The following is a 19994-nucleotide window of genomic DNA, read 5'->3' on the forward strand; positions in this document are numbered from 1 at the left end:
CTCTGGCTCAGGACTGGAATAAAGAAACAGGGGAGTACCGCAATGGTTTCGCCTCACGGAATCAAGCTGGCTGTTTATCTCATCAATTCCTACTTCGGTGATCTTAACGCTGTAATACTCTGCACCTTCCTTTCAATTATTTGCATAGACAGTTAGTATATCACTCCAAACCCTCTCTAAATACTCCTAATTTTTAATTTTCCAGATAGCTTTATCATGCTTTTTATAGTATTTTGCCATGGCTTTTTATAATATTTCCTTGTGCCGAGGGTCTATTGGAAACAGCCCTCCCCAGACCCCACTTTGTGGGTTTTTTTGTTGTTGTTATTGGGGTGAATGTACATAGCGTGGGATTGATGACAAGTAGTCTCATTTTTTTATTTTTTATTTTTGTTGCTTTTGGGGTCTTATTACTTGGCAAATTATTGGTATTTGAATGAAACGGAACCAAATTGAATGTAATAGTTTAATTGAGTTCGAGGGTAGTGGTAGTTGTTTTTTTATGTTCCCCTTTGTTGGGGTTTGATATCTTTTATGCAGAACCCATATAGATGTTTTTCTAAAGATTTCAAAGTTTTGATTTTTTCTGCTTGGGGTGAATATCCGGGTGAATGTACACAGCTATTAGCATGGGATTGAGGAGAAGTAGTAGTTTTTTTGTTTTGTTTTTGGGGTCTTATTACTTGGCAAATTATTGGTATTGGAAAGAAACGGACCCAAATAGAATGGAAATAGATATAGATGATTCTTTTATGTTCCCCTTTTTGGGGTTTTTATATATCATATGCAGAGTCCATATAGATGCTTTTCTAAAGATTTCAAAGTTTTGATTTTTCTGCTTAAGGTGAATGTACATAGCATGTGATTGAGCAGAAGTAGTTGTTCTTTTTCTTTTTCGCTTTTGGGGTTTCATAACTTAGCAAATTGTTGGTATTGGAATGAGACGGACCCAAATAGAATGGAATAGATATAGATTATTCGTTTAATTGAGTTTGAGGGTACGTAGTTGGTTTTATATGTTCCCCTTTTTGGGTGGTTTATATCTCTTATGCAGAAACTATATAGATCAATTTGTTGATCCCCTTTTGCCTAATTCATCTTCTGATAATTTTTGGCAGAAAGTTTGTGACTGTCTATTGCGAAGAGGAACACAACCTTTAGCTCAGGTTGTACGTTTCACAGAGCTTAGCAGAGAGAATGTTAGGAACTGCTTGCTCGTGCTTATTCATCACAATTGTGTTCAAGCCTTCGCGGTGCAACAAGAAGGTACTAACACTAATACAATTAGCTTTTCCATTTGAGGATATGTAATGGGAAGTTTCTTGATATCTGATGTATTTCCATTTAGGTGCATTTGGGGAGGCACCAAAAGTTTTTACACAATACATGGCACTATTTGACAACATAATACATAAATTGAGGTTCCCTAAGTTTATAGAGATTGTGTCTGAGGAGCTGGGAAAAGAGGTGAGTTTTCTTGGTTTCACTAGGTATAATATTTGTTGCCCTATCTCAAGCTGATTATAGTTTATAATACGAGTGAATGTGTTTGTTTTCTAGTGTGAAGAGATTTTTGAAGGGTTACTTCAGCATGGTAGGCTTTCACTCAGCCAAATTATAGATAGATACAAGCAGACATCGAATCAAGGTGAAACAATATCCTTTCTGTAGTTCTTTGTGAAGTCTCTTGTAAATTCAGATTATGGTATCATAGCTAATTAGTTTAATATGCGAGCTTGAGTTCTAATTTGACTTTTCACTTCTGTTTGCTTCTGTTTTCTCTAAATAAGAAACAATGAGAAGAAGGTTTGTCCTGATTTTAAAAGGTCAAAAACCATTTCCTTAGAAAATGGTTTTAATTGAAGATGATAGGCAATATATTAACATGTTTCTTGTTTCTAATATTTTAAAAACAGAAAAAACAACATGGACAAAGAACACGTGAGATACGCAGCATCACTTAAATCTACATTCCATCAAATATGTTAAAGCATTTACACAAAACATCTTTTCTTCCTGCATAAAAACAGAACTACACAAAAGTATTAGTCAACTTCTCAATAAAAGGATCTGTGAGTGTATAAAATTATTGGTCCTTTTTAGTACTACATATATATGCCATTTCTTCTGTTCCTGCCTTCTCAACACTAGTATTACTTAACCTTCAATATAAGAGGTTTCACAAGTGTATAAAATATATTCTACTTATTACTACCAATAGTACTGGAGTTCCTCTCTTCCAGTCTTTGGAGTTGAAGGATCCTTGCTTGAATTGCCTGGTACTTCTCTTGCGAAACTGCAAATTGAAACAAGGCAAACAAAGAATAGGAGAAAGGATGAAAGAAAAGCCTCAGAATTTTCTACAAAGTCAAATACACCTAGGTGTCTAGCCTCAAGAGAGCATCTATGTTCTCCACACGTAAGCAATTCTTTTTGACAGCGTGGTGTACGGCCAGTTTGCGCGCACCTCGACTAATTCCACGTAGTACTTGCTACCTTTCACTAGCACAAGTATTCAGGTAACTCTGTCCGCCAAGGCTTGGACACACCTAGTGTTTTTGCTCTGCTGGAATTTGCCTAAGATCTCATGGTTCTGGACCCACTTCATTGGTTACTAGACTAGACCCTTGGGTGCATAACCTCAAGTTGCATGTTTATATTTGTTTCTTGGTTATAGCTACTTGAACCTGAAGCAACAAAGCTTGGGTGTCAATCTTCTATAAGCGTAGGCTGCATCTCCTAAACAGCTTTCTTACTTTAAGAGGGCCTCATCACTGTGCAGGAGATTCTAGCGCTGATGCTGCACGAGATAGCTTCAACAGACTAGTTAACGCTAGATTTGTGGAACGATGTCCTGCCCCTGAACCATTTCTTGAACCACCTACTGAAGAAGAAACTGCTGCAAAGAAACGAGGTGCTAAATCTGCAAAGGTACTCTGATGCTAAGTTTATAATATGATGATAGCTTCTTTCCCATCAAAAGCTTTCTCTTTAGATATACCAATGACCCTGATGACTCCATGTGATGTTGGTTTTCTGCTGCATTCTTCATTTTACTCTAGAAAGCTATGTGATCTTGGCTTTCCTTCTTAAGCTGAAGAACCATATAAATCAATATGTGCTTTAGAACTGTTAGTCATAAAATCCTCCTGATGAGTAAATATAGTGCAGTAAAAGCTGCAGTTTTTTAAGTTGGTATTTTACTGTTCATGTTATTGAGTTTATTATCTACTGATGAAAACAGATTCCAGCACAAACCCTTGAACAACGAGCCTTAGCAGCAGCAGCTCCGATGGAATCCTTGAGATTCTTAGTTGAGACAGACACCTGGAATAATTCTGAGGAAAAAACTGACATAAAGACTATGGATGTGAAATGTGGCACAAAGGTTGGTATGATCTTTTCATTAAAGATATCAATTTTGATAGTTGGTTGATATATTATCTTCTGATTTTAGCGGAAGCAAGATAATTTAGAGTCAAACACAGAACTGCTGGATACAGATGAAAAGAAAGTACTCTGGCGTGCCAATTTTGAAGAATTCATTCGCCGCTTGAGGCACAAGGTTGGTCTCTGAACTTCTTGTAGTGGAGTACCTAAACATTCAAATTACTGTCATAGTTAAGTTATTTGGCAAAACTCAGAAACCTTTACCATTAGAGTAGTAATGGTTCAGACAACATTGTCTTGTTTGACTTTTTCTTAGAACTAAAATATCCTGAGAATCTCAAACAGTGTTTGGCTATGGCATCACAGCTATATCAAATTGTATGCATTGTAGGCTTGCGTTGCAAATGTGAAAGTAAATGTCAACAATGATGCTGCCATTATTCTTGCTGCAACCCTGGAGTTGAGTAGACATTCTGAAACTAAATTGAGAATTGATAACTCAGGTGAGTGTGGATTTCATTTACTGGTCAATAAATTTTAAACATGATTGTGACCTGTTGCTGATATTATTAAAGGATAATTAGAAACTAAAATTTGCATTTTTCAAAAAAAAGTGTGTGATAATGCTCAAGTCTCAACGAAGGGTAGGTGCATGGTGACTAATTAACCATATACATATGTTTGAGATGAGGTATAGCCAGCTTCATGACATAAATAGACTTGATATTTCATATTTACAAGGTCCACCGACTTCTCTTCGTTAAATGCCCCGCCAACTTTAATTTCAGCCTTGCTTTGGAGGCTTTTAGCATCTTGAGTCTTTTGTGAAGGTACATTCATCTTGAATCATATTCAGTCGTATATGGATAACTTTCTAGACCGGAGACTGAGCCTGATAGACCTTTCTAGAGACATGGATAACAGTGGCATGCTTACTTCTATACTTTTCTGTTGTTGATATTTGACCAAGATAAGGTCTCTGGTTGAATAATTAACAAGTCGTGGTCTGCAGTAAAATCATTTACTCCCTCCGTTTCAAGATGTTTGTCTTACTATCCTTTTTCGTCTGTTTAAAAAAGAATGCCTCTTTCCTTTTTTGGCACCTTTGATTTCAACTTTCGACATGGCATGTTTAAGACCACAGGATTGAAGGACATTTTCGTACATTCTACATATCTCTAATTTAAGACCACAAAATTCAAAAGTCTTCTTTACTTTCTTAAACTCCGTGCCAAGTCAAAACCAGACGAACATTTTGAAACGGAGTAAATTTTTGTAGGTGCTTTGGACATTGTGCCAAAAATTTCTATTTGGTTTGTTTTTGGGAAACGGAGGGATTTGTGTTGACGAATATCAGTTTCATGTTTTAGTTGTTTCATTGTAGTGTTATCATTGTCTTTGGATTTCGAGTCTCTTTTCTCCCTTTTTCTTAATGCGTTTGTCATTATATTTTCTTAGAGCCCGTTTGGATTGGCTTATAGCTTAAAGCTGTTTGCAGCTTATAAGCTGAAAAAAAATAAGTTGGGGTAGTCCAACTTATTTTTTTTGGCTTATAAGTTGTTTTCAGCTTATAAGCTGCTTTAGATAAACTAAGTTAAATGGGTCCAATTATTTTTTTGAGCTTATTTTAAGCACAAAATGACTTTAAGCTGGCCAGCCAAACACTCAAAAAAGCTGAAAACAGCTTATAAGCCAACTTATAAGCCAATCCAAACGGGCTCTTAGTTGATATTTGAAATCATTATTTGCAGTTCCTCAGTCCATAAATGCTATTTATGATGAGGTGATAAAGAGGGAAGGTGGTCTTGGTATGGACTTGGGGCGTATCAGAGCTTCCCTTGGTGAATTAGGATGTAAAGCTCCATTGATGGAAATAGATGAAACTTATAGTGTAGGTATGTATATCTTACAACACGTGGATCCAAGTGTTTGATTTCCCTTTGACTTAACTGACAGTTATGTGTCCACAGATTTGAAGAACATTATTGAACAGGCTCGCATTGAAGAGGTTGGCTACAAACTTATAGACCAGGGAACCTTTTCAATGTGCTAGAATTGAATAACTTCATCTCTAAATGCTATAACTTGCAGGTGGAATCCATTGTATTAAAAAGGTACGGGAGGGAGGCCTACAGGATGTTCAGATTACTGTCTAAAAATGATCATCTTCTTGAAACGGATAAGGTATCATAGCTTTGGTGAATGTATGATTTAAAGGCTACTTAATTTGAAGGCAAGCTAGATTTCTACAAATTGTTCTCTGTAGCCCATGAAACATCTATTTTCAACTCCAGCTAATGTTGTTGAGGGACGAAAAGTGATTTAATGAAATCATCAAACATAAATAACTCTATTTTTTCTCCGAAACTGGTTTGTATATTTGCTATCAACTTTAATTGATGCTGTCATTTCAGATGTTCTCCTTTTTTTTTATTCAATAGGTTCATTTATTATCAAAATGCCAAGTTCACTTCACCCAAAAATTTGCATTGCTTAGTGCAGGAACAAGGAGCATATATCTCCTTGGTTCTCCAAATTGTAATTTACTCTAGCAAATGTAAATCTTAAGGGAGGCCGTCAGATCCTTAAATGTTGCAAAAAGCATTTCACAAAATTGAAGCTAAGAACAAAATCATATGGTAGATTAAGTATTAAGAAAATAGGTAAAAATATTAGAGTATATATACATCACTTGTTCCATTGAAATTCTTGCTCACTGAGAAAGTGCACATACATGAGAATAATGTTGAAGTAGTCTTTGAGTTTTCCTGAATGTTTAGGTGAAAGAGGGTTTTGTTTTTGGATGCTACAATCTGTTGATAAATGAGATGAAAGCAATCTTACAATGCTGTAATTTTTCAGATTTCAGATACCACATTTGTTGAAAAGAAAGACGCACTCAAGATTCTATTTAAGCTGTGGAAAGATGACTACTTAGACATGAAGGTAATATGTTTCCAGTCATCTGTTGTAGTAGATGAAGAACAAGTCTTGATTTGATTGCTTCCTTAAAATTGAAGACCTTTGAGAGTAGAACAAAACATATCTCGAACTATTTTGTGGTTTTTCTTGCTGTCTTATGCCAATGTTATGAAGCAGCCAAAAAGACATATATGGCTTTGCTTCTGTATCTGAAGATAGCTAAAGCCATTATGAAGGGAGAGTAAGTGCTATTTTGGGTACATGCTATAAACTACGTATATTTTATCTCCTGCTGAATAGTAACATGACTAACTCTGATCTATTCCATGAAGAATTACTGGCACTTGGGGCATTCCCTGAAATTCAGAGTAATCTAAAAACAAAAAAGATCTTTATGTTAAATGAAAATATCCTTTCGAAGTTCCAGATACTGTGCATGACTTCGTTACAATTATTTTGTGCTACATAGTAGAGATCCATATTGAAAATTGGGGTTGCCCGGGGGGGGGGGGGGGGCGCTCAAATTTAAGCTCAAGATTGGATGAGGACTTGACCATGTACTCTCTAACCCAGCACAATTACCCGGGTACGGAAAGTGGGTGATTCGTTAAGTTCCTCAATAGGAAAATCTACCACTGATTTTGAACACATGATTCTGTTCAGACAGAAATTCTCAAGAATCAAGTGTGAAGATCATTCTGATTCATCAGAAGTACAGAAGGAGATTGCTTGTTCCTTTTCTTTTATCAGGTAAGGTAAACTTTTATCAAGAAACTTCAGAAAAGGACCAAGGAGGTGCTTCTAAAGTACAAGCAAATTACCCTGGGATAGCAGTTACATATTGAACTCCTGCATATCCATGAAATCTGAAAACTGAACCAGGTCTTCTACTACACTTCCCTTACACCAAAATTACAAATTCCGCAAGCATCTATTTTTTAACATTGGAATGTGGAGCCTCTGATCTTCAAAGCATCTTTTGTTTCTTTCATAAAGGAATGGTCTTCCGTATCTTCTTCTCCCTTTTGCTTACCTGTTGACTCTGCCAACTTTCCAACAGACTTCTAATACTATTAGGCATTACCCATTTCACACCATATAGAAGAGATCCCATATCTGTCCAGTTTGCTTGCAGTGGAGGAATAAACAATTTACAGATTCCTGATTTTTCTTAACAGAAAAAACACCCGCTGCATAAAGCATATCCTCCTCTTTGTAGCATATCCTGAGTAAGAAGGCCATGATACCTCCACTGACCAGCTTGTTTTTGCAGAAGTTCATAACAGCTTCTAACTGAATATTTTTCATCTCTACTGGACCTCTAAATCTGAATTCACCCTGCTTTCTTCCAAAATTATATGTTCTAGAAGATCGAGTAGTCGACAGACATTTTCCACTTCCCACTCATTGAAGTTTCTTCTGAAGCTCGGTTGTAAGGCTGCTTCTGAATGACATTCTGCAACAGTATAGATTTTGTTTGTAGAAATACTATACAAATGGGGAAAATTTTCCATCACTTTCTCTTCTCCAGCCTGATACATCTGTCCGGAATCTAATTTTGCTCCCATCTACAATATCCCCCTTTATGTTTTGTTGTAAGAAAGGCCATAAACTACTTGTCTATTTCCACAAACTAGCACCTGCATAGACAAACATAGACAATGAGAATGCTTGTTTCCTCCTCCTGAGTTTCTTTCTATGAGCAGATTACTACTCTACTTAAAATAAAAAAACGAAATGGAATTCAAATTAGTCGAGAACAAGAACCGCAGAAAGCTACTAACTAGTCAAATCCTTTTTCCAGCAGCAATTCTCTCACCATCTTTTGAAGTCTCCATCCATAGTGAAGCAAGAAAAGGAATGTGGACAACAATGAAGCTTCACACAGTGCAGATAAATCTCACAATTAACTGTCACCATAGGATACAATAAGTAGTTGCGTAAAATATAGCATAAATACCTACTTATGCAACTATGAATTTCTCCTTGTTGCCCTTTCTGATAGACGGGTGCTGCATTTGAAACCCCCTAATGGGCTTGCAGGACATATGTCAAGAGGAGCGGAATACAGTAAAATGATAAGCCCCAAATTGTTTTATTTTCCAACTGTGACTTGCATTGAAGAAAGCTTTCTTCTTCTTTTCTTTGTACATATGTATGCATACCCGCACATATGCCTGGTCATATAAAGATTGCATTGAACAAAGCTTCTAACACATACTAATGATATTCCCCATTCTCTTCAGAAAGTTATTACACCTGGAGCAAGGCAATCAGAATTCGTTCTGTGGAAAATTAATAAGCAGTCTCTTTGGCAACATGTTCTAGATGAAATGTACCATGCTGCCCTTAATTTGAGATTGAGAATAACACATGAGCAAGAACAAGAAAAAGAGGTTTGCTTACAGATCTCTCTTATCAAGTTTTACTTTGTGTCTATTGCTCATTTATTTTTGTTATTTACCTTTCCCCTTCATTGACTATTAGTGGATTCACATGTTCTAATGGCTTGACTGTTCGGTGTTACTTGTTCCAGATTCTTCAGATGCCCAGAGAAAGGCTGGTAGGGGAACTGGGCGATAGATACAGGCGCCTAAGAAAAGTTCGGATTACCCTGGAATCTTCCCTAATGAATCTTGACGATTCTCTCATGCTCTTCCATGACTTCTAAAATGAGAAATTTGCATTTTACATTCCTCACCTTGCTTTCCTGACCTTCCCCCTTTCCCCCCCTTATTATTATTTTTAGAATTGCATATGTTAAGGGCCTTGCTGTCCTGATTGCAGTTTTATACAGTTCAAGATTGAACCTGACAGACACCAACACTCATGAAGCCTATTTATTTTATTTGTTCTTAGCTGATCACTTGAACCATGGCATGACTCATTAAGATACCTGGCACTGGTAACTTTTGTTTGGCTTAGACTTTTATGACCAATCAAACTTCATAAAGGGACAATGTCGGGCTAATTACCAACAATAAAAAGAATAACATATTCCTGTTACCTTCTCAAAAAAAAGAAAAAAAAAGAATAGCATATTCATTTACTGCATTTTACTTGTAAAGAATCAATCTGGAACATAGTCTTTGTACTGTCTAGTTAGTTGAGTTCCAGCTGATTTTCCGGCTGCGAATAAGCATTTGAAATTAAGTCTGTGATTGAGTTACAATGCTGAATTTCTGTACAAATGAGGTCTAAGAGAAAATAAGTTTCCAGGTATTTGGACACAATTCATACGTCTGGGTAGTCTGTTTCAATAGGTTATGTTGCTAAAACTAACAGAATTGCAACTGGCTGGAGGGAAATTTTCATTGATGGTCTATACCACAAAAGTTAACTTTTTCTTTGTCACTTGAGTCACTAAAATATCTTGCTTATCATTTAATACGCTTAATAAAATGAATTAAAATGTAGTAACCCATCTTAATGCCTATTTTGGACCTCGAGAATAGGGATAAAAAGATACTCCCTCCGTTTGTAAATAAATGGTGTTCTAGGCTTTTTATTTTGTTTCAAAATAAGTGATGTTTTAGGATTTCAAAAGGAAATTGATCTTATTCTTTCAAAATTATCATTATTTATATAATCAAGAATTTTTAACTAGTTTTTTAAGGAAAGATGTTGATTAGGGATAAGTTAGTTTATTGGTCAAATATACCCTCCGTTAGCTAAAGTAGTCGAATATACCCCTCTGTTAGCCAAAGTACACAAATATACCTCTGAATGGATGGAAAATCTCAATCGTACCCAAATTACCCATTTAACAAAAATTACCCATGTCCCATCACTTAGACCCGACCCGACCCGACCCGACCCACAAAATAATAATAATAATAATAATAATAATAATTTGAAGCAAAAATAAGAAAATAAAATATCAAATACTTTTGAAAATATATTAATTACTAAATCTTGTACTAATATATGTTGTTATAATATTTTTGAGATCACCACTTCTCCTTGTCAACAGTGAACAGTTCTTTTTCTCTCTCATTTGCAAAACCCATTTTGAGAACCCAATAATTTGAATGAATTCAGATTTGGTATTATAATTTATTCATTTTTCAAGTTATCTTTTTCATCATATTTTTTGGGTGTCTGCTGTTTTTTTGTCCCAATCAACTAGTTTTTTCTAATCATAATGTTGTTGCAGAAATTATCAAAATGGTGAGATTAGAAAGAAAATGGGGTTGGGATGACAAGTTTAATATTTGCAGTGGGAGTAATTGCATCCTTTGGTGCTGGAATATGTTGTAACAAAGGACCATCCACTAACCAGATTAGGTCGCGTAGAGGGATATATTAGGGTGGGGGGAAATAATTTTGTGGGTCGGGTCAGGTTTAAATGATGGGGCATGGGTAATTTTTGTTAAATGGGTAATTTGGGATGATTTGGAAATTTTCATCCATTCAGGGATATATTTATATACTTTGGCTAACAGAGGGGTATATTCGACTACTTTCGCTAACGGAGGGTATATTCGACCAATAAACTAAAGTAGAGGGGTATATTGACCCTTTTTCCATTTCTTAATGGGTGTGTATAAGCTAAAAACATCACTTATTATGAAATAGTGGGAGTAAATAAAAGAGTTGGGAGTAAGAACTCCACCAAATGGATGATCAAATTCGATGCCATATTACCGATGCTCTTTTGCGGTCACTGTTTTCCTCCAAACTCAATCGTTCTTCTAGGAGTTGCTATTAGATTCATATCAGTTTTTACAAACTTGTACTACAAAAATATGCTAAAACTTTTGTTTTTTACTTGAAAATATTCTCCTCCATTCAAATTATGGCCGATTAATGAACTCGGTTGAAGTAGGAGTTTCTTCCACAAATAACATACCCAAAGGTAATTTTACAAGTGGGGTACGAGAGAGTAGAGTGTATACAGACCTTATCCTACCTTGAGAGGTAGAGAGACTATTTTCGAAAAACTCTCAGCTCAAGAGAAAGCATGACAAAAAGGTCAGATAAGAATTGATGAAAGTAAAGAAGCCATGCCAAAATACTATAGAAAAGTAACCGTAAGTGCAACAAACTAATATGATAAATGAAGTACAAGAGACAAAAGAGATAGTAACAGAAAATCAAAGGGTAGGAAGCTACAAAGATAATACTACGCCAAGTCACCAGCTTGTATGGAAGGATACACGAGACAACGTTTTACTAACCTTCTATCCTAATCGTTGTCCTCTAGAACCTTCTATCTAAGGTCATGTCCTCGGTAAGCTGCAACTGTGTCATGTCCTATCTAATCACTTTTCCTCAATACTTCATTGGCCTACCTCTACCTCTCCTCAAACTATCGATAGCCAACCTCTTAGACCTCTGCACTGGGATCTCCATGCATCTCCTCTGTACATGTCCGAATCATCTCAGCCTCGCCTTCCCGCATCTTGTCCTCCACCGAGGCCACTCTCACCTTGTCCCGGATAACTTCATTCTAATCCTATCTTTACGTGAAATTTCTTGACTGGCCAACTGTTGCGTCCAAATGCACACACAAGTGTACGTGGTCGTACAAGTAATAGAGTGATTATATAAAATCGGATGTCGAACCCACAGAAATTTATGACCAATATTTCACGAAAATAAACTATTGCTTACTATCTATGCAAGTGAAGAATAAAAGTGTTGGTTCTTTTATAACTAAATGCTATAATGTAATTGACTAATAATGTATCCGTAAATTGTGCTTAGAACGTAATTGAGAATTTTCTCCTTTATCAAGATTTTAGAAGTATTCCAGGGTCGTGGTTGGTTCACCAATCCTATTGAGTCGATCAAGTATCACACCTTAGCAACTTTGTTCACAATAACTAATTAACCGGATTATTAATCTCATAGTATTCTTCCGAACACTACTCGCCGATTCAAGATAATTCTCCTCCTATATTCCTATGGTATTGACCTATCAAGAATGCAATAAGAGCACGGTATATAATTGATTGCGGTAACTAAGTATATTCCTATCCTAGTCACAAATCCTAGCCCAACTTTAGGGATATTCAGATCACAATCTCATTACTTCTTCTCCAAATTAACAACGTCTTTCCCAAGCACGTATATCAATGAGTAAATAGAACTCAACTGTTGCGAAGACAACCAAGAAATTAAACACAGAAGTAACGAAGCAATTGCATGCGAACACGTTACTAAGATTGAAATACTTGTCAAACGTCAATATTCATGGCTACGCCACAACCCCAGAATTTAAGTGTTTGGTTACACGTGATTCGATAATGGAAACAAGAATTCATGATTAACATAGTGTTTTGATGTAAAGAAAAATAATAGAAGAGGAATAAAACCTAGAAAGAGTTTCACAAGTCTCAAAATTCGTCCAAGCCGCCTTTCTAATGTTAAAAACGGCTATTTATATGCTAGGATAAATATGAGATAAATTGGCCCAATCCCGATCTAAATAGGACAACTGACGCCGCTTGTGCGCTGGCTATGCGTCGCATGGCCAACGCATGACCTCCTTTATGTTCTTCTTGTGTGGCGCATGACCAATGTATGGTCTGTCTGAGATTCAGGAATGGTGTTTTTGTGCGCGCCGTGCGAGGCGTATGGCCGCCGCACGAGACCCTTCGGGGTCGATTTTGCCTTCAAGTCGTCGGAACTTCCTTCGCAACGTTCAATCGACGTACACAGCCTCGGAATCACTCAAAACTGCCCGGAATACCCTTCGTTGGTCCTTGTTGTACCTATTCATACAAACATACCAACATAAGCTCATATACAACAATTCGCATTCAAAACTGCGATGAAAGTGCTAAGAAGTATAGTGTAAATGACACTAAATCTGGATATTTGTGCCAAATATCAACACCCCCCACTTAGACTTTGCTCGCCCTCGAGCAACCACTTATCCAACATTCCCTAGTACTTTACTTAGCCATGCCACTCAAACAAAGTCTACATCGAATTCGGTGGATATGCAAGTTTCGAAATTGCATTAACATACACATTGAGCCAATTCTTGAAAGTCATGCCAACTGCTTCAAACAACCATTTTCTTATGCTTCAAAATTCTAGCAACCAAACCTCTCAAGAAACGATACGTTCAAAAACATGCATATGACTCCAGACACCACTCAAGACATAAAGAACCTGCTACTTGACCGAGCGGGAGTACTTCGTCCATCTCCTATTAATTATGTGTCCTCACCCAAAAGAGAGTTGTCCATATCTCACACAAAGTTAACGACTTATTTCAATGGACATAAGATGCAACAATATCGCTCACTCTCACAAAGAATATCCAATGCTCAACATGACGAACCGTTCAAAGAACTTAGAGTGAGATGAATTAGGATCACTTAGGACTTGTAAGGTTGAAACGTAGGCTTAAGGGACGGGTAGGATATATTTTGGAAAATAGTGACTAACCTCCCTAAGCACTTTTAATACCTTACAACATAGTTCATTTTTGCACCATCCTTCATCACCCATAGCATTCATCCACATGCTACCCATTCTATCTTATCAACACCCATTTATTTTCTCAAGTTTAAGCATCCTCTTGTTTTCGACAGACTAGTGGGAGACGACATTAAGAACGCAGATGACAAACTAGACAGTTCCTGTTTTCTGTTTTGCAGTTCTTTTCTATTTTTTTTTAAGCTTCCCACTAACCATCATCTATCATTCAGACACACCCATAGACTTCATTTTAACTTCATTCAACAAACCTCCCTTAACTTCACATCCTAACTCCAATTCAATAAGTAACCATTAAAAGTGCCTAAGGAGTAAAACAGGGATCAAAATGGGTCAATAAGAACAACGAGAGTAGGCTAATTGGCTGTTGTAAAAAGAAAAGCTAAAGGCTCAACGGGGTTGACTAGGGATATACATACACAAAGGGTAGGCAAGCGACGTTTCAAACTTTGGGTAACAAAGAAATGCCTAGATCACTTCCTAAACTTCTCACTCAATTTCACTTCACAAACACACCGGGCAAGTTCTAATCATCATTATCAAGCATGGATCATACCAGAGTTTCCTCACATCACACACAGCACATAATCAACACAAAACAGATTCATATAACCCACCAATCAAGCAACTATCACAAATCATGCCAAGTGGGTCATACATGAGTCAATGCAGTTTACTATAGAAATGTTTCGAGGTAGGTTGCCTCTTTTCATGCATGCTTTTTAAAGATCATCAAGAACAGCTCATGGTTTTCACATTCCACTTAACCTGAGCACCTAGTATTCGAGTGGTCTGACAGGCTTGACTCCTACGACTCTTCTACAAAAATTAAAAAATCTAACCCGGTTCAAAGGTCCCCCCTTAGGAAAGAACCGAGGTCATAAGAAAATTCAAGGGGGTGGATGGTGTGTGCCACTAACGAGGGACTCAAGAAGCTACCAAGAAAACCTAACGCAAGAAAACTGGAAATCTTTTTTTTTTTCGACTCAAAGACTCAACACTAATAAAAAAGAAAACCTATGGCAACTTGATCACCATCCTTAACCTCAAAATGTTGTTACAAGGGACGTATTTCCCACCCCACACTTAAATCATGCTTTGCCCTCGAAGCATATAGATGGAAAAATTTAAAAACAAAGTAAGGTAAGAAATACTCCCTGAGGCCCACTAGGGCCTAGTCATCATCCTCATCATCCTCAGCCTCGTCATCAGACGGCTCGGCATCTTCTTCCTCATCATCCTCAGCATCCTGTGCCCCGGGATTTTTCTTCACTACCTTCCTCCATCTCGCCCTATGAGATCCGTTGCAACACAAGTCCTCATCGGGGCAGCCTACCCTCCTCTCTAATGAGCACTCTTGAGTAAGTGGTGTGAGGACACCCGCAAACACACTCGAGATATCCACCAAACCGCTCACTGTAGAGAGTACCGCTATCTTGTATAGTTGTGCTAGCACGGCCGATCGAGCCGATCTTTCTTGATCGGAGTCAAGTTGAACTTGCTTTGCTCGGGGCTTTGACATTAGAGATGTCTATCATGTTATCCGGGCACTCACACCCCGTCATACTTACTCGCCAAATGCGGGACCAACCTCCTCGCATATGCCGTAAGTGTGTTTCCGAAGCCGAGCTTCGAGGATTTGCCCTCTCGACGCGGATCATATCCCGAAGCATCCAAGATCAAATGTTGACCGACCGCCTACCAAGAAGAAGTACACTATTGCCACTCTTTCTTTCAAAGACGGTGGTGAAGTGGTCAAGAGGCATAATGCGGTAGTTTAGTAGCCGTAGCCACACTCGTGCCTCCTTCATAAAATCACCCATTAGCATAGTCTTGTACTTCCTCAGGTCCTCTCGATATCTTGCCCACTTAGCCATGGACTCGTGGCCACACAAGGTTTCCCGAATGGCCTTATAGTCGCCTTTTTATGAACTCAAGCAATGGGCCCACGGATGGTCCGGAACTCCCAATTGTGCACACAAAGTGGAGGCTGTCAACGGCACCCATTCACCCCTAAATTGCACTGAATGATGAGGCTCGCCACCCTCTGTTCTTCCCAAAATCATGTTGGAGTAAAGCTCCAGAACCATGTCAATGTTTAGCGGCCCTGGGTTATCAAATACCGAGCTCCAGCCCATTCCGACTATTTGATTGTAATTTCCCCTGAAATTTTTCTTCAATGCCACCTTGTCGACAGTGCCGTTCACACACATATCCATTAGCCGAGGGGAACTCTTTTGTACCATTCTTCCGCCAAACCAACCGTAAAAGGTAGGTCGAGGCCTCCGGGAAGAGGCCCGAGGGATAGGACCACCGTTGCTTTCCACTACGAGTTGTTGCCCCTTTCTTAGTGGCGGTGTGCTTGCAACCTCTACTCCTCTTGGAACCTTGTGAAAGGCCTGCCTCGTCCACTTTACCTTTACCTTTGTTCACCATTGTACCTGTAGAGATTTAAAACACAAACATCCAACTTCGTTAGCAAATCTTAAACCAAGTGGGGTTGATTATTGCATACTAACTCTTCAACTTATCGTTAGCAAGTTCAAGCTCAAGTAGGGTCGTGAAATGACCCCACACTTATTGCAAGCCGTGTGTTTATGCATTGAATGTTCATCTTTCTTGATTTTCGGGTACTCTCATGGCTTTAATGACTCTCCAGTGGGGTCGTGAAATGACCCCACACTTACTTCCGAATATGATACACAAAACTCAAAACAAAGAAGTTAACTAATTTTTAGCCTAAAACGGCAAAATTAATGAAATAAAGACTATCCTACAAAACAAAGAAAATCATGTTGGAGGACCTATGGGTGTTCATGGCAATGCCTTATGGTTTAGAATGTTGTTTCAAGTTTATTTGCTACTCAAGACTTCACAAAAATCACACGAAACTTGATTGAGGAATTTTATCAAGCAACTTGTGGGCATAGACCTATCCTTTGAAGTTTTGCAACAATGGAGGGTTGTAAAACCCTCCCTTATGTTTGGGAATCATTGTTCTAGCATCCAACACTCTTTACAAACAACACAATACGAAAGCATCCATCCAAATTCGCCCAACCCACAAACCCTTGTTTATCAATCTCTCAACCCAACAAAAAGGGGGGAAAAGGGAACGGGATTTCATTGATGAAAACACACGAATTCTTACCTTGTGTTGTGGAGGGGTTGATTTACACTACTTTCCTTGGAGTTGGAAGGGATTGGGAGAAGGGTTTTGGTATTTGGGTTCTATTGGGAGCTGTTTTAGAGAGAGGGGAGGGGGGGGGGGGGGGGTTGTGAGAAAGTGGGGAATAAGCGGGGGTCGTCCGTGTCTTATTCTTTTAAAAGAATTCGAATCAGCCGACCCGTGCGTTGGCCATGCGTCGCATGGTCAGCGCACAACATCCCCCTTTCTGAACTTTATACTTAGAAAAATTTTGCTCTGATTTCCGTTCATGCACTGGCCATATGTCGCATGACCAGCGCACAAAACACCCCCTTCTGAACTTTGTACTTAACCAAAATTTTGGCTCTGAGTGCTGATCATGCGCTGACCATGCGACGCATGGTTAGCGCACAATACACCCCTTTCTGAACTTTGTACTTAGCCAAAATTTTGGCCTGCTTACCCCTTGTGCGATTGCCATGCGACGCATGGGCATAGCACACACAAACCTGGAGCTGTTTCATTAACTGCTTCGAGCGTTTATTGTTCCTGCTCATTATTTGGTCCTGCAACATGAACACACACATGACATATATGATACAAAGTTGGGTTGCCTCCCAACCAGCGCCTTAATTAAGGTTGTGGCACGACACTTTTTTTGTATTTTTTTTTTGAATTGTTACATTACAAACTCGGGTTGCCTCCCGAGAAGCGCCTGAGTTAACGTCGCGGCACGACGCATGTCCTTCTCTACTGGTCATCGAGGAGCACTTGCTCCTTTTTCTTGTCAAAATTTTCGCCCCAATATCGCTTGAGGCGCTGTCCATTGACCAAGAACTTGCGCACCCCATCCGTAGTTTGTATTTCGACGGCCCCATGAGGTGTGATTTTCATCACCACAAATGGGCCGCACCATCGGGACTTAAGCTTTCCTAAACAACCGTGCTTAGAGTTAAAGAGTAGTACCGCGCCCTGGCGCGAATTCACGATGTTGTATATGCTTGTCATGCCATCGCTTTGTTTTCTCCTTGTACAACTTTGCATTCTCATACGCCCCCAATCTGAATTCATTAAGCTCGTGCAGTTACAACAACCTCTTCTCTCCGGCCAAGCTCATATCAAGATTAAGCTTTTTGATTGCCCAATATTCTTTGTGCTCTAGCTCAACCGGCAAATGACATGCCTTCCCATAGACTAACCTGTAAGGAGAAGCTCCGATGGGGGTTTTATATACTGTGCGATACGCCCATAAAGCGTCATCCAACTTCATTGTCCAATCCTTCCTCTGAGCGTTCACAGTTTTCTCTAAGATTTACTTTACCTCTCTATTTGAGACCTCTACCTATCCGTATTTCTGTGGGTGGTAAGCTGTAGACACCTTATGCTTCACCCCATATTTCGCCAGAAGGTTCTTCAGCAGGCCGTTGCGTGTCGGGCACCCCCATCGCCGATCATAGCCCGTGGAGTTCCAAACCTCGCGAATATATTCTTTCGCACAAAATTCACCACCACCTTCGCATCATTGGTTGGAAGAGGGACCGCCTCTACCCATTTTGAAACATAATCGACAGTAGCGTAATGTACCTGTTACCGAAGGATGGTGGGAAGGGCCCCATAAAGTCGATGCCCCAAACGTCAAATATCTCCACCTCTAATATATTCGTCAAAGGCATCTCGTGCCTCTTAGAGATGTTTCCCGTTCGTTGACATCGATCACAACTTCTAGCAAATGCATGGGCATCTTTGAAGAGGGGGCCAATAGAAGCCAGATTGTAATACCTTAGCCGCAAAAGACGATCACCTTGAAAGTGTCCCCCGTATGGGGAAGAATGACAACTCTCCAACACTTGACATATCTCAGTCTGTGGAATGCATCTCCTCACTAGCTGATCAGTTCCTTGCTTAAACAAATACGGCTCATCCCATATGTAAAACCGTGAGTCATGATATAACTTCTTTCTCTGCTCTGAAGTGGCTTTAGGTGGGTACACCCCACTTACGATCAAGTTCACAATATCAGCATACCATGGGACTTCGGCAGCAGGAATTGCAAATAGCTGCTCGTCAGGGAAAGACTCTCGAATTTGAACATCCTCCACAAAATGGTTATGGTTGTCCAATCTAGATAGGTGGTCTGCAACTTGGTTCTCCGCTCCCTTCCGATATTTAATCTCAATATCAAATTCTTGCAACGAAGAATCCACCGAATCAACCCGGGTTTAAGATCCTTCTTGCCGAACAAGTAGCGAATAGCCGCATGGTTCGTGTAAACAATAACATGTGTTCCAACAAGATAAGACCGAAACTTATCAAACGCATAAACCACAAAATGCCTAGCAACTCTCCTTCTCCGTCACAAAGTAATTCAATTGGGCAGCCGTCTAACATCTTGCTAGCATAGTAGATAGAATGAAAAACTTTCTCTCGTCGCTGTCCCAAAGACAACCCCACAGCGTTGTCACTTGTATCACATATTAACTCGAATGGAAAGTTCCAGTCAAGTGCAATGATTATTGGTGCAGTCACTAATCTCTTCTTTAGACCTTCAAAGGCTTTAATACACGCATCATCAAATAGGAATTTCACATCCTTTTCAAGTAATCTGCACATCGGACTTGAGATCTTTGAAAATCCTTTATGAAGCGCCTGTAGAATCCCGATGCCCAAGAAACCGCGCACACCCTTGACCGATATGGGGGGTGGCGCCTTCTCAATGACCTCCACTTTTGCACGATCAATCTCCACCCTCTCTTTGAAACCTCAGTGCCCAAGAACTATGCCTTCTCGGACCATAAAGTGACATTTTTCCCAATTTAAGACCAGGTTAGTTTCTTCACATCTTGCCAGCACTCGGTCTAAATTCTGCAAGCAAACCTCAAAAGAGTTCCCGAATACCAAAAAATCATCCATGAACACTTCTACGAAGTCCTTAACCATCTCTGAAAAAATAGCCATCATGCACCTTTGGAAAGTCGCGGGTTCATTACACAACCTAAATGGCATGCGTTTGAAAGCATATGTGCCATAAGGGCATGTAAACGTGGTCTTCTCCTAATCCTCCGGAGCAATAGCTATCCGA

General features: G+C 39.0%; 1 protein-coding gene across 1 annotated transcript; it reads left to right on the forward strand.

The window, feature by feature from the left end:
• Positions 1-9175, forward strand: LOC132051673 (uncharacterized). Its single transcript, XM_059442841.1, has 14 exons — positions 1-111; positions 1119-1266; positions 1349-1467; positions 1561-1648; positions 2783-2931; positions 3245-3388; positions 3458-3565; positions 3782-3893; positions 5142-5285; positions 5361-5398; positions 5482-5574; positions 6253-6336; positions 8559-8708; positions 8849-9175. The coding sequence occupies exons 1-14, from the start codon at positions 43-45 to the stop codon at positions 8981-8983; spliced, it is 1581 nt and encodes a 526-aa protein (XP_059298824.1). The 5' UTR covers positions 1-42; the 3' UTR covers positions 8984-9175.
• The last annotated feature ends 10819 nt before the right edge of the window (positions 9176-19994 follow it).

This window comes from Lycium ferocissimum, chromosome 4, assembly GCF_029784015.1.
Source record: "Lycium ferocissimum isolate CSIRO_LF1 chromosome 4, AGI_CSIRO_Lferr_CH_V1, whole genome shotgun sequence".
Taxonomy (NCBI): Eukaryota; Viridiplantae; Streptophyta; class Magnoliopsida; order Solanales; family Solanaceae; genus Lycium; species Lycium ferocissimum.